The 14,538-nt window shown below is 40.2% G+C and overlaps 1 protein-coding gene and 3 non-coding genes across 6 annotated transcripts in view; all 4 read left to right on the forward strand.

Moving 5' to 3' along the window:
- Positions 1-14,538, forward strand: part of RABGGTB (Rab geranylgeranyltransferase subunit beta) — a 28,135-nt gene that overhangs the window by 4,519 nt on the left and 9,078 nt on the right. For all 3 annotated transcript variants that reach the window (XM_020794699.3, XM_072997811.2, XM_072997810.2), the window contains exons 2-6: positions 396-503; positions 9,028-9,225; positions 12,137-12,242; positions 13,360-13,412; positions 14,145-14,255. In XM_020794699.3, the coding sequence (XP_020650358.3) occupies positions 396-503; positions 9,028-9,225; positions 12,137-12,242; positions 13,360-13,412; positions 14,145-14,255 (576 nt within the window). The remainder of the gene's footprint in view (positions 1-395; positions 504-9,027; positions 9,226-12,136; positions 12,243-13,359; positions 13,413-14,144; positions 14,256-14,538) is intronic.
- On the forward strand, positions 737-813 carry LOC140707228 (small nucleolar RNA SNORD45). The gene has a single exon (XR_012087148.2). It is a non-coding gene; the product is annotated as a small nucleolar RNA SNORD45 (small nucleolar RNA).
- On the forward strand, positions 10,514-10,595 carry LOC140707226 (small nucleolar RNA SNORD45). The gene has a single exon (XR_012087146.1). It is a non-coding gene; the product is annotated as a small nucleolar RNA SNORD45 (small nucleolar RNA).
- LOC140707227 (small nucleolar RNA SNORD45) lies at positions 12,420-12,502 on the forward strand. The gene has a single exon (XR_012087147.1). It is a non-coding gene; the product is annotated as a small nucleolar RNA SNORD45 (small nucleolar RNA).

Below are 14,538 nucleotides of genomic sequence, written 5' to 3' on the forward strand. Positions count from 1 at the left end.
ATGGTTGATATGTATACAAGATTGGGCTTCATGCATCCTTGGAGTAGCCAGAAGTCAAATTAGTAGAGCAAATGTTTCTTGATGCTATTATTGAATTTAGTTTTCTTTAAATTTGTGTTTAAGAAAGTTGTTAAATAATCAGATGAAACTCATATTCTCTGTAGCACATTCTTTCTCTGAGCGTTGTGTTCCTTTTTCCCTTCTACTAACTAAATGTGGGCTGAGTATCACTGATAAATTACTGTTTTGTAAATTTGAGCACACTTTATTTGCTGGCATCTCTCTCTCTCTCTCAGGTTGTATCTCTTAAATTTGTGTTATTTATTTATTGTAACATGAAATTCAGATGGAAACAATTTCTGGAAATGATTTAGACTAAACATTATATTTTTCAGGGAACACCACAGAAAGATGTCGTAATAAAAAATGATGCACCAACTACATTGTTCTTAGACAAACATGCAGATTATATAGCAGCATATGGAACAAAGAAAGATGATTATGTGAGTATTGTGTTTTAATACTCCAGCATGTTTTTATTTCTTCCTCTTTTTTATATATTCATTGAAATCTTGTTACTTAGCACAGTAGATCCATTGAATCAGTGGAAGTTACAGAGAAGCTAACTTGTCCAGTCTTTGCTGATTCTTATTGATCTCTTGCACTAAGTCATAAGATTTGATTCATTGAGTGAAAGAAAAATTATGAGTCAAATACACTGTAGATGCTTTCTTTAGGTCAGTGATGTCACTTGGCATGTATTAGCTGACTTCAGAGCTGAAGATTTACCTCTTTCTTTTGCACTGAGACCAAAGAAGCATCTTAAATGGGATTCCACTTACACTGATTGATTGGATTTGTATCCCACCCATCTAGACGAAAGGTCTACTCTGGGCATTTTACAGATTTAAAAACAATAAAACCCAAAAAAACCTATCAATCCAAGATTGCAAAAGTATAAGAAATTAAGATATGGCAGGAGGGAAAGCCTGCCCAAATAATAATAATAATAATAATAATATAATTTATTGTCATTGTAAGTATATACACAGTATACCATACAACGAAATTCACAGACACCCGGAGACCAGACACATGCACACACATAACATTCCCCAAACACTCCCCACCCACTAGAAGTCCCCCACTAAAAATACAAACATCTACACTGCAGGCCAAGTAACACAGTCCAACTAATTATTCACTACTGGTGGTCTTTAAGCTCATTATTAATTGCAATTATAGCTCTAGGATAAAAACTATTTAGAAAACGTGTGGTCCGAGTCTTAATTGTTCTGTATCTTCTGCCAGACGGTAACAGTTCAAAAAAGTTATAAGCAGGATGGGAAGAGTCTCTCAGGATGCTGTGTGACTTCCTCAGACAGCGGGATGTGAAGATGTCATCCAGGGTTGGTAGCTGGAGCCCGATGATATTCTGGGCAATTTTAATGGTTCTCTGTAGAGCTTTTTTGTACGCTACAGAGCTACTCCCAAACCATGCCAGAATGCCATAAGTTAGGACACTCTCAATGGTGCTACGGTAGTAGGACAGAAGTAAATGCTGTGATAAATTTAACTTCCCGAGCATTCTCAGGAAATACAGCCTCTTCTGTGCCTTCTTTATTAGCATGTTGGCATTTATAGTCCATGAGAGGTCCTCTGAGATGTAAGCACCCACAAATTTAAAACTACCAACTCTCTCCACTTCCTCACCATTTATGTACAGTGGTAAATGTACATTTCTCTTCCTCCTAAAATCAGTTATGAGTTCTTTAGTTTTTTTGATGTTAAGTGTGAGATGATTTTCTTTACAACATAGTATCAATCTTTGTACTTCCTTTCTATAAGCAGACTCATTGTTCTTATTTATGAGTCCCACCACTGTCGTATCATCCGCAAATTTAATAATTGCATTGGTGTTATATAGTGGGGTGCAATCATGTGTGTACAGGGAATAGAGGAAGGGACTTAGCACGCAGCCCTGGGGAGCTCCTGTACTTAGTACCAGGGTAGAAGAATGGTGGGATCCCATCCTTACTGACTGTGGCCTATCTGTCAGAAAATCCTTTATCCACATGCAGATCTCCTGAGGTAATCCCAGGTTGATCATTTTTAAAAACAACCTATTTGGTAGAATGGTGTTAAAAGCAGAGCTATAATCCACAAACAACAGCCTCGCATAAGTTCCCTGTTGTTCTAAGTGGCTCAATACAGTATGGAGTACGATGGACACAGCATCATCAGTAGATCTATTTCTCCTGTATGCAAATTGCCATGGATCCAAAGAAGGTGGAAGACTAGCCTTAATGTAATCCAGCACCAATCTCTCAAAACATTTCATAATAACAGATGTTAAAGCTACTGGTCTATAATCATTGGGAGATACCACAGCTGACTGCTTCGGGACTGGTACTATAATAGATGTCTTCAGGCAAGTGGGGACAGAACACTGCAACAAGGATAGATTGAAAATATCCGTAAAAACTCCAGCTAATTCTGCAGCACAGCCCCTAACAACTCGTCCCATGATTCCATCTGGTCCAGCTGCCTTTCGAATATTAATATTCTGGAAAGCGCGTCTCACATCTGAAATCTGCAGTACTAGTGGTTGTCTGTCGATGGTAGATTCTAGTGATGTATTATGGACAGTAGGTGCTGGAATAATGGTTGTTCCTGTTTCCACCTCAAAACGGCTGAAAAATTGATTTAACTGCTCAGCCAAAAAATCACTGCTGCTACACAGACTGTTTTTGTTACTCTGACCAGTGATTTGTCGTAGGCCGTGCCACACTCGGCGAGTGTCAGAACTTTCAAGGTGTTGTTCAATTCTCTGGCTGTACATAGCTTTGGCATCCCTAATGCCCCTTTTCAGTTTAGCTCTGGCCTCTCTATACTGTAGTTCATCACCAGAATGAAAAGCAGCATTTCTGGCTTTTAATAAAAGGCGCACTTCTCTATTTAGCCAAGGCTTGTTGTTAGAAAACACTTGTACTTGTCTTGTAGTAGTAATAACATCGATGCAGCTTTTGATATAAAACAGTACTGTCGAGGCATAAGTATCAACATTGTCCTCCTCAAACAGTGCCCAATCAGTGCTCCTAAAGCAATCTTGAAGTTGCTCAGTTGCATCCACTGGCCACACTTGTATTTCTCTAATTGATGGTCTGATTCTTTTAACAAGGGGTCTGTACGATGGAATCAAAAAAAGAGATATATGATCTGACTGTCCCAAGCTAGGCAATGGCTTCGTCTTATATCCATGCATGATGTTACAATATACCTGATCCAAGGTATTTTCCCCTCTAGTGGGACAGTCCACATACTGATAAAAGTTAGGGAGGACGGTCTTTAAATTGGCTTGATTGAAATCACCTGCTACCACCAGCACTCCATCTGGGTAGGCCTGCTGCTGTTTGCTGATAGCAGTTAACAAACAACTCAAAGCTGTGGTTGTGTTAGCATCAGGAGGTATATATATTGCTGTTATTATAACAACATTAATCTCACGAGGCAGGTAAAAGGGGCGGCATTTCACTGCCAAATACTCCAAATCAGGAGAACAGTGAATGTCCATTATTTTAACATCTGTGCTCCAAATAGCCAGGTTTTAAGTTTATTCCTGAAAACAGAGAGGGAGCCACGCGGATCTCCACTGGCAAGTTGTTCGTAAGGCGAGGGGCCACTACTGAGAAAGCCCTGTTCCTCATTCCTTCCAGACCTCTCTTGACATAAGTCCCTCAGCCGCCTAGCCTGGCTGGAACGAGTGACTCTGTCAGAACTGGGTGGGAGAAAGTGCTCTGCCAGATATCGAGATCCTAAACTGTTTAGGGCTTTATATGTAATTGTAAGGATGTGGAAATGAATGATCAGCCAATCCAGGGCGGCCAGCGTGGGGGAAATATGTTGGTACCTTTTCACTCCTGCAAGAAGTCTGGCTGCCGCATTCTGTACCATCTAAAGTTTCCGTGTCAGTCTCAAAGGCAGCCCCACTTCAAGAGAGGGATCTGCCGAAGGTGGAAATGTGCAGAACGGATCACTGATGACACCTGGGTCTCCATGGTGAGCACTGGGTCCATATGTACACCCAAACTGCGAACCTCACTCTTGGTGGTAAGAGTCCTCCCCCAAAGGGGAGGGAGTTCCCCAGACCACTGATGTCTGGGACACCCACCTGAAGGACCTCTGTCTTGCCCGGATTGAGCCTCAGTCCATTCACTTGCATCTATTGCTGAATAGTCCCCAGGTAGCGCTGAAAAGACAAAACAACATCCATTGTTGTTGGGGAAAAAGGAGATGTAGAGCTGAGTATCATCAGCATACAGATGACATGAAGCCCCACGTCCCCTGATAACCCCTCCCAGCAGCCTCATATAGATGTTAAATAGCGTTGGAGAGATAATCGAGCCCTGCAGAACCCCACAATTGAGGATCCATGGAGTTGAGAAACTCTCTCCAATCTGCACTCTCTGGGGACGGTCCTCCAAGAAGGAACAGAGCCAGGCCACCGATTCCCAGCTCAGAGAGCCTCCCCAGGAGATTACGGTGGTTGACGATATCAAAGGCTATATCAAATACAGTGGTGCCTCGCATAGCGAGGTTAATTGGTTCCAAAAAAACACATCGCTATGGGAAAACATTGCTAAGTGAAACGTGTTTTCCCATAGAAATGCATTGAAAACTGGATAACCCGTTCTAATAGGAAGGGGTTATCCGGTTTTCTACCCCACCATCGGGCGCAGTGCTTTGCGAGAAGCTGGGGGGGGGAGACGGGATCGGCTCCTGCCTTCTCCCCCACCACCCGGCTTCTCCCAAAGGGCTGTCCCTATGGTGCTTGCAGCAGTGGAGGAGAAGGCAGGAGCGGATCTGGCCTTTCTCCTCCACCGGGCACCTCCTCCGCTGCTGAAAGCACAGTCGGGGCAGCCTTTTGGGAGCAGCCGGGCTGCTCGGAAGAAAGGCAGAAGCCAGTCTGATCTCCCCACCACCACCACCACCATCGGGAGCAGCGGGAGAAGCCGCCCTGTGGGGGGGGGGAGAGATCGGATTGGCTTCTGCCTTTCTTTGGAGCAGCCGGGCTGCTCCCAAAGGGCTGCCCCGACTGTGCCAAGGTCACAGACTGGATATTAGACAGTGGGGCTATAAATAATCTAACGATAAGAGTGTGTTTTCTAAGTGCTTCGGAACTGAGCTTCGTGAAAATGGCAAATTGACAGACTTCTCCTGTAGCTGGAAAGGGGAAGGTTTATGTACCAGGTACATAAACATAAATCTGGGCCAAGGTTGACATGAATCAAGCTGTGTGGAAATGAGTCCCTCATTTTAAGACTCAATCCCAATTTAAAGGTAACCATAGTTAGCATTAACCTTTGTAGAAATCTAAAGCCAAAGAATTTAGGCTGAAAACAGAAATCTCCAGGATGCTCACAATATCTTACCCATTGTTAAGGAGATTGATCAACCATACACCTGCACTGGGGTTGGCTCTTATCCAGCCAAAGTTAAGCATATGGTTCCACCAAAGGACTGTCATTTCTCGTTCCTTCTCTTTATAATACACATGTTATTCTCAAACGTTAGTGTATATCCTTCTTTTGTTAACCTGGAAATACTGAGGATACTACATTCCAGATGGGACATATAAGACATTATTAAACTCCTTTTTCAAACCTGATACAGTACATAAACCTTCCCCTTTCCAGTTACAGGGGAAGTCTCTCCATTTGCCATTTTTACGAAGCTTTGTTCCGATGCACCTAGAAAAGAAAACACACTCTTATCATTAGAGAGATTATTTATAGCCCCACTGTCTAATATCCAGTCTGTGACCTTGGCTTTATCTCTTTATGCCTGCACGAGATAAGTTCTCCCCTTGCTTCTCCAGCTGTTTGCCTTTTCACAGTCCCGTTTCAAATGCTTCTCTGAGTTACAGAAAAAACACCGTTTCACTGCATAAACTTTGCTTACTTGCTCTTCTCTCCTGAAGTCAGCTTTTCTCCTCTGTGGGCTGTGTCTCCTTCTCTCAGGACTGTCTGCAAGCACAGTCGGGGCAGCCCTCCCCCCGCGGCTTGGATCTGACCCGTGGCGGCTACCTCAGCCGTGGCCGGACTCCCTAGAGTCCGGCCATGGCCGGGGAAGCCGGCCGAGGGGAAGGGGAATCCCGGTGGTGGCCTCGGAAGGACCCTTCAGAAGGGTCCTTCCAAGGCCACCGCAGGCATTTTTCCCCCATCTGAGCAGCGGGAGCGCTCCTTTGGAGGCTCCCGCCGCTTAGCTGGGGGAAATGGTGCCTATGGGGAAAACATCGCAGAGCGATTTTTCCCCATAGGCAACATCGGTATGCGATCGCAAAAGCGATGTCAAAAATGCCATCACTATGCGAATTCGTCGTTAAATGGGGCACTCGTTATACGAGGCACCACTGTACATGAATTTGTCTTCCAAAAGCTCCTGACCCTCAAGCTTTGTCTATGAGACATCTCGGTGAGAGAGTAAATCTGTATGAACACCGTGTTCAGAAAAAGGACTCCATAGTTCTTTTGGAAAATGGTACAGTTCCACCAGAATCTACCCGTATCACCCAATCGAGTCAGGAGGTGAGGCTGAGGAGCCTGGTGCTGAGGGAGGCCTAGAAGGAAAAAACAAGAAACCAGGCCTTCTCGGCGGTGGCTCCTCACCTCTGGAATAATCTTCCTCCGGAGATTCGTGCAGCCCCTTTGCTGGGCATTTTAAAAAATCAATTGAAAATGTGGATGTTTACGCAGGCCTTCCCTCCAGTTAATACCTGATTCTCTTTTTTTATTTCTTTTTTTTTTTCTGGTATTTTTTCTTTTCATCTTGAATAATCTGTATATTGATGTATAAATATGTTGTTATATTTTATATGTTACGTTATGTGTGTTGGAAGCCGCCTAGAGTGGTCATTCGACTAGATAGGTGGGGTATAAATACAATAAATAAATATAAAAACTGTCCTCATCTGCTACTTTGTACACACTGTTGTGTATACACAGAGCGTATAGAATATGGGAGATTTTCCGGTCATGGTCCTTTGCACACCTAGAAAAATACTTTCAGTTTATACGGTGAAAGATGATAAGGTAAATGAAAAATGCCCCTGTTTCACAGTGGGAGCTGTATGGCATAGTAGCTTTCTGAATCCGTATGTGCAATCTATAGTCTTTTACTGTTTTATAAATAGATGATATTTAGATTTTCATCTCAACCATGAGATGTAAGGTGGCTTACAAATGATTTTTAAAAAGTATTAAAACAATTATGAAAAAAATTTCTTAAAAGTAAGAAATATATTAATTACTAATGTCCTGTTAATTAAAAGATAAAATGACAGCTGTCTCCTTGAAATATTTTCCTTGACAAAAGTTTGCATATTAACAGCCTGCTTGAAAAGGAAGGCATTTGCCAGCTGGTGAAGTTAGCCAATTCAAATAATAATTTCATCTTTTAAAATTAATGTTAGTATTGCTGGTTATATGTGCATTATAATCTCCTTAATTTTCTTTATAATCTGTTCCCTTTTATTCTTTTCTGTTGACACTTGTACATTATTTTTCTCAGATGTGTATGTTTGTATGTAGGCATGTATTCATACACATTTTGACAGAATAGTATAATTTAGATTATACATTTTACTGTTACAGCCCATTAATACTTATAGGTCAGTGATGGCGAACCTATGGCATGCGTGCCACAGCTGGCACGTAGAGCCATAAGTCTCTGAATCGCTACCTCCGACTGTCAAACCTGAGGTGGCAGCTGCAGTGCTAGCACCCCGATAGGCAGCAGGCCAGGATCCAGAGCAGCTGGTGGCGGCAGGCTGGCCAAGCTATAGGTATTGGCAGCGTTGGGCATGACTGGAGGCAGCTCCGTGCCCAGGATTCCTGCTTCTGCTGCCGCCTGCTGGTTTTGTTTTGTTGGCAGTTTGGGAAGTCGGGCTCAAAAAGGTTCACCATCACTGTTATAAGTGCGATTAAAACTCCATTTTAAATATTTTGCCTTTAATTTTTTTCATTTCTTTGTAAGATGTGATTCTCCTGTTCAGGATCCTTATTCACATTTCCCCTGACTTTTTAATTAAATAAATAAATAAACCGTGAACAGAAATCCTTTGGTACTAGATTGAAACTAATATCAGTATAACAGTAAAAGGGAGTCTAGGGTTTTAAAGTTGCTCAAGAACCCTCTTGCTAATGACAATACAGTGGTGCCTCACACAACGATGTTAATTGGTTCCAAAAAAATCAACGTTGTGTGAAACATCGTTCTGTGAAACACCATTTCACATAGGAATGCATTGAAAACCGGTTAATCCGTTCCAATTGGAACGGATTGCCATCGTTCAGTGAAAATCCCCATAGGAAACATCGTTGAGTGAAACAATGTTTCCTATATTGGAATGTATTGAAGCCGACTCAATACATTTCAATGCCTTTGCGAATTCCTTTTTCGCTCCTGTAAAAGTGTCTTACAATGTTTGGACGCTGTTTTAAATGATTGCAATGGTTAGTCCACCTCCTGAAACCTATGCAAACTGATTTTGGTGTTGTTCTGACACTTCGTTAATTTATGATGATTTTTTGTTTTCTCCATTGGAAACCATTAGACAGACCATCCAATGGTTTCCTATGGAGAAAAAACAAAAAATCATCATAAATTAACGAAGTGCCAGAACAACACCAAAATCAGTTTGCATAGGTTTCAGGAGATGGACTAACCATTGCAATCATTTAAAACAGCGTCCAAACATTGTAAGACACTTTTACAGGAGCGAAAAGGGAGATCGTTGTGTGAAAATCCCCCATAGGAAACATCGCTGTGTGAGGCAGCAAATTTAACAGAAAAAGGCATCATTGTGTGAATTCATCGTTGTGTGAGGCACTCGTTGTGCGAGGCACCACTGTAAATGAAACCATTTTGACCTTGTTTCTCCTGTTAAACACCTAAATAGGAAATTATGTTCAGTTGTATGCTTTATTTTGCTAGCTTAAGAACTAAAATATGTATTTTTCTCCCCAGGAGTACTGTATGTCAGAATATTTAAGAATGAGTGGTGTGTATTGGGGACTGACAGTAATGGACCTTATGGGGCAGCTGCATCGGATGAGCAAAGAAGAAATCCTGGCATTTATCAAATCATGTCAGCATGAATGTGGTGGAATAAGTGCCAGCGTTGGTCATGATCCTCATCTTTTATATACACTTAGTGCTGTCCAGGTAATCATGTAAAAGATAAATGTTTAGTGAAGTAATTTGTCATACAATACTGGTCACATTGTAGGAACTGAAGTATCATCATTAAAACATCCCATCTTGTTTTATGTTTGCATTGCCCTAGTTTGTGTATATCAGGCTGTTAATGGAAGGTAAGAAATACCAAATCTGAAAATCAGATGCACAATTATAGGATGGGTGAAAGCTGACTTGAAAGTAATACATGTGAAAAAGATCTGGGATCCTGGCTTATTATAAGCTGAACATGAGCCAGTAGTGATGCAGCAACAAAAATATGAAGGTTATACTAGGGTGTGGTTGGCTGAATTGCTTATGAGTCAGGTACCTGGCTGCAGGCCCAGAGGTAGGAATTCACACTGTCTCCCAGGAGAAGAGCCAGCTAGTGCATCCTTAGGCAAGCTGTGTGGTTCCAGAAGCAGGGAATGATAAGCCACTTCTAAGTATTCTATATATAGAAAACTCTGGGAAGTGTTAGTTTAAATCAGAATCTGGTTGACGGCATACTGTTATGATTCTACTAGGGTATATTAACAGAAGTATAATGGCCGGATGAAAGCAAGCAATAGTCCCATTCTTTATTTTGCTTTGGTAAGATCTAAGCTAAAATAGTGTGAAGTTCTGGGCAACACAATTTAAGAAGGATATCAAGAAGCTGGAACTTGTTCAGAGAAAAACAACTGGAATGGAAAAAATGTTTGGAAACCAAGGCCTTCAAGGAAAGGTTGAGAGAACTTGCTATGTTTAGCCTGTATAGAAGGCTGAAGAATGAGATATTGCCATCTTTAAGTATTTGACAGGCTCTCATGTGGAAGATGGAGCATGCTTGTTTTTCGATCTTAGGTGCATAGGACTAGAGGTAGTGGTTTCAAGTTACAAGAAGATTTTTGACTAAACATTCATAAGAACTTCTTGACCCTGAGTGATTCAGATCAACTGCCTTTGGGGGAGAGGTGGACTCTCCACTGGAGACTTTGAAACAGAGGCTGGTTGGCCATTTATCAGGGATGCATTAGCTATGGATTCCTACACTGACGGGGCTAGATTTGATGACCCTTGGGTCCTTTACAGCTTTTCAGTTCTGTGACAGAAACTTTAGATCCAATAAACAACAGTCTTGAGGCACTTTAGAAGACTACCAGGTATCTGGTATATGTTTTAGTGAAGTTTTGAGCTAGGAAGACTGCTGTGGGAACTGGACATGCAAGTTGGACACACTTTGTGCAGTAAAAACAAAAAACGAATGCTAGTGACACAGCACAGGAGGCTCTTGGGTCAATGATGAGATCAGACATTTTTGTATGAATTTAAAATTGATATATTATCATTTAGCTCTAGAATTACTCTGAGACCCAAAAACATTTCTGTAAATATCTTGAGTTTTTCTGTATTCTGTTAGAAAATAGTGTGATCTTGAATTCCAATAGCATAACGTAAAGCACAGGGGCAAGTGTAATTATTGGTTTGTCATCGGCCATTATGCAGGCTGGTTAGGAATAGTGGAAACTAGTCCAGTACATCTGGAGCATGCCATGCTGATGAAGAGAGGTGTGCCAAATGTTGTTCAGTGTAAGCATCTGTTTGCTGCCATTTCTGTTTAAAAGCGGATCATATTTCACCTGCATTTCCTTTTCTCCCTCACTACTGGCTGGTATTCTTGGGAGCTGAGTATCCACAGCCTCTGTAGGGTGACACATATACCACCACACATTAACTGTGTAATTGAAATTAATATTTTAAGCCTTTGCTCTGATTATCAGATATGCATATACAGTGGTACCTTGCTAGACGACGACCCCACTAGATGATGAATCCGCATAACGATGACTTTGTGATCGCAATAGCGCTTTGCAAAACAGTCATTCCAATGGGCAATTTTCGCTTGACGATGATTTGGTCTGTGCTTCGTGAACCGTTTGTTCGCAAGATGGCGATTTTTACAGCTCATTGGTGGCTCTGCAAAATGGCTTCCCTTTTTTCCCCGGATCCATGCTTCGCAGGACAGCCATTTTTAGAGCTGATCGGTGCTTTGCAAAATGGCTGCCCTATGGGCGATCTTCGCAAAAAGACGAGCTATTTTCCCCATTGGAATGCATTAAACAGGTTTAAATGCATTCCAATGGGGAAATGGTTTTCGCATGACGATTTCGCTAAACAGCGATTTCTATGGAATGGATTATCGTCATGCGGGGCACCACTGTTACTTGCATTTTACCAGCCTCTCTATTTTTAAGTTTCTGAAATTAAAGCAGAGGATCTGGAGGGATTGGTAGTTTAATGCAGTGAATTGTTGAAGTTCATGGAAAAAATACTAGTTTGAGAGAGACACTTTACAAGTGTCATGGTTTGGTGCCTTTATAGAATTGGAAGATGCTCAGTATATTACAGATGGAAGTGTATCTTTGCATGTGCTTAGTTTTCACATACAGTACTTTGAAAAGAGTTGGATCCAGATGTAGTCATATTGAAATTATTTATTTAAAATATTTCTATCCCACTTTTCTCCTCAAAAAGGACCCGTCAGCTTACATAATTAAAAAGACAGTATTTAAAAGTTGAAAGATTAAGTATATAAATATTTAAAAAGTTAAGAAAGAATTAAATAAGTATTAAATAAAAACAGTAGGTAAAATCAATACTAAAACACATTTAAAACAGTTTTAACAGCACAAGAGTCCATTTAAAAAACCATTTCATACCACCAGTCAATAAGGAAAAAGCCTTCCTGAAGAAAAAGCTTTGTCAGTAGAATGTGAACTTTGAATAAGTAATCTAAACCCGATTGACTTATGGAACTAAATCTAATTTTGTATTTTCCACATATTTTTAACTGTTTTGGAATCCTGTCAAATTCTGTGGAGTATTTTAATTCTAGAATTCTGATTCTGTTTTACAGATTCTAACTCTCTATGACAGTCTCCAGGTGGTTGATGTAAATAAAATTGTTGATTATGTAAAGAACTTACAAAAAGAGGATGGATCATTTGCTGGAGACAGATGGGGTAATTCTTTTACAAGTATATTTACTGATGCAAAAATACAATTAAATGCTGTATGTTCTTGTCTATTTTTATTTCTCCCACCCGTTGGTGTTACTCTTCACATAGTACTCTGATGGTATTGTGTAAGAGTTTTATAGTCTACCCATGTATGTTTTCATCTGTATCAGTTGCTTCTCAGATCTATGATGAGTTTTAGTATGGATCTGACAACAAAGTTGATGTCTTTCACTACTTCAGCTCTAGAATTACTCTGAGATCTGAGAATATTGCTTATTATTAGTGGTTTAAATTCAGATGGTGTTTTTCTTCCCTGTTTGAAATATGAACGGAGCTAATATGTTAAGAAATTTTCATGATAAGAAATCTTGGTTGTCACAGTTCTCCAACATAAATGCAATTTAATAAAGCAGATACGCATCAAGAAAACATGTTTCATGCTTGCTAGACAGCATAAAAATAAATATGAATGTTGTGTACTGAACATGAAGTTGTGGAATAGCTGCTTAATTTTATTGCAAAAGAGTCAGTGCTTATTAAAATTACATTAGTTCTTGGTTTTTTACATAAATAATAAATATACATTTATTATTTATGTTAATAAATATTAACCATCAAAACAAACAACTGCACTCAGGTTTTCCACACCAAGAACTTTAAATATATGCTGAAGTTATCATACACTTAGGGGAATGCAAGAGCTATGCTTGCAAGAATAATGGAAATGTCATAAAGGCAGATTACTTCACGTTTAAGGAATTGCTGTAGTCATCTGTTGAATACTAGGTTGCACAATTCAGCATGCAACATATAATGTCTATGGGGATTTCTTAATTTTAGACAATTTATCTTCAAATGCTACAGCATTTGTGCTGTGCTGGTATTAAATCCCAACAAGATTTTGGTCAATATTTATTGGTATCCTTTTAATTGTTTATGAAGTATTTTGTATTTCTCAGAATTATTTCTGACGTATAATAGTGTACTTGTTAAAATAAATGTAACAATAAATTAATGAAAGTGGGGATATTTTTGTAAAATTGTACAGTTGTCTATGGAACTCTGACCAAGTTGAATGTTGAATTGATACCATGAGTACATATTGTTTTTCTTCCTTTAGGAGAGATAGATACCAGGTTTTCTTTTTGTGCAGTAGCAACACTAGCCCTTCTGGTAAGTCCTTTATTTTATGGCAATCACATTTCAAAACAGGTGCTTAAATTATTGTGCACAAGGAGTAATTTGAAACAGGATATATTTAATTTGTACAGAGATAGGATATTTGCCAGAATATCACTTGCAAACTGTCAGTTTCAGATGTTTCCAGAGTTGCAAACAAATGCTGTAGTGCCCAGTTGTAGGCCTATACAGTATAGCTCGTATGTGGGTGGATGAGAGATAGAGCGGTCTTTTATAGAAAGACAGAGAAAAGAGAAAACTTTTAATAAGTGAAGCTTTTTGTCAGTATGAATTCTCCCACTTCAAAAATCCTCGTTTCTTATGCATACAACTCCTCAAGAGTGTGTTGCATTATGTTCCTACTCTTCATATCAAGAGTGGATTTTGGATAATGCTGTGTCAGATTCTGTGTTCTAAAGTCTTTGTGAGACATAGGAGATACTGGTTTTCCACAAAAAGATGAACATGATAAACTGCAAGGTCATGGAAATGGGTTGTGAGCTATTTGGGATATATGCCACCTTGCATTGTGTGATGAGAATCAGCTTTGTTGCTTCCACTTTGGATGAGGTGTCATAAAGGGTTATGTGATTAGAGTTTGCCAAGCTCCGTGGAGAAGAATTTATAACTACGCTTTTGAACAAACCCAATGGATTGGCTGAGCATTTGCTATGAAGTTGGAGTTAGATTATAGAAAGCTAATTGCTAGGAATTGCTGCTTTTCAGGGGAAACTGGATGCAATTGATGTTGACAAAGCAATAGAGTTTGTGTTGTCCTGTATGAACTTTGATGGAGGATTTGGTTGTAGACCAGGATCTGAATCTCATGCAGGACAGGTAAGTAGTGATACTTTGCCTAATAAAATTCAAGTTTTTTAAGTGTTTGCTGCCTTTTTCATGTTAGGTTTCAGAGTTTTTCAGAAGTGGAGGCATTTTTCATCTCCATATATGTAAGATATGGCTCAAAATCCTGTGTTTGTGTGTTTAGTCGTGTCCGACTCTTCGTGACCCCATGGACCAGAGCACGCCAGGCCCTCCTGTCTTCTACTGCCTCCCGGAGTTGTGTCAGGTTCATGTTGGTTGCTTCGCAGACACTGTCCAGCCATCTCATCCTCGGTCG

Source organism: Pogona vitticeps, chromosome 4 (assembly GCF_051106095.1).
Source record: "Pogona vitticeps strain Pit_001003342236 chromosome 4, PviZW2.1, whole genome shotgun sequence".
Lineage (NCBI taxonomy): Eukaryota > Metazoa > Chordata > Lepidosauria > Squamata > Agamidae > Pogona > Pogona vitticeps.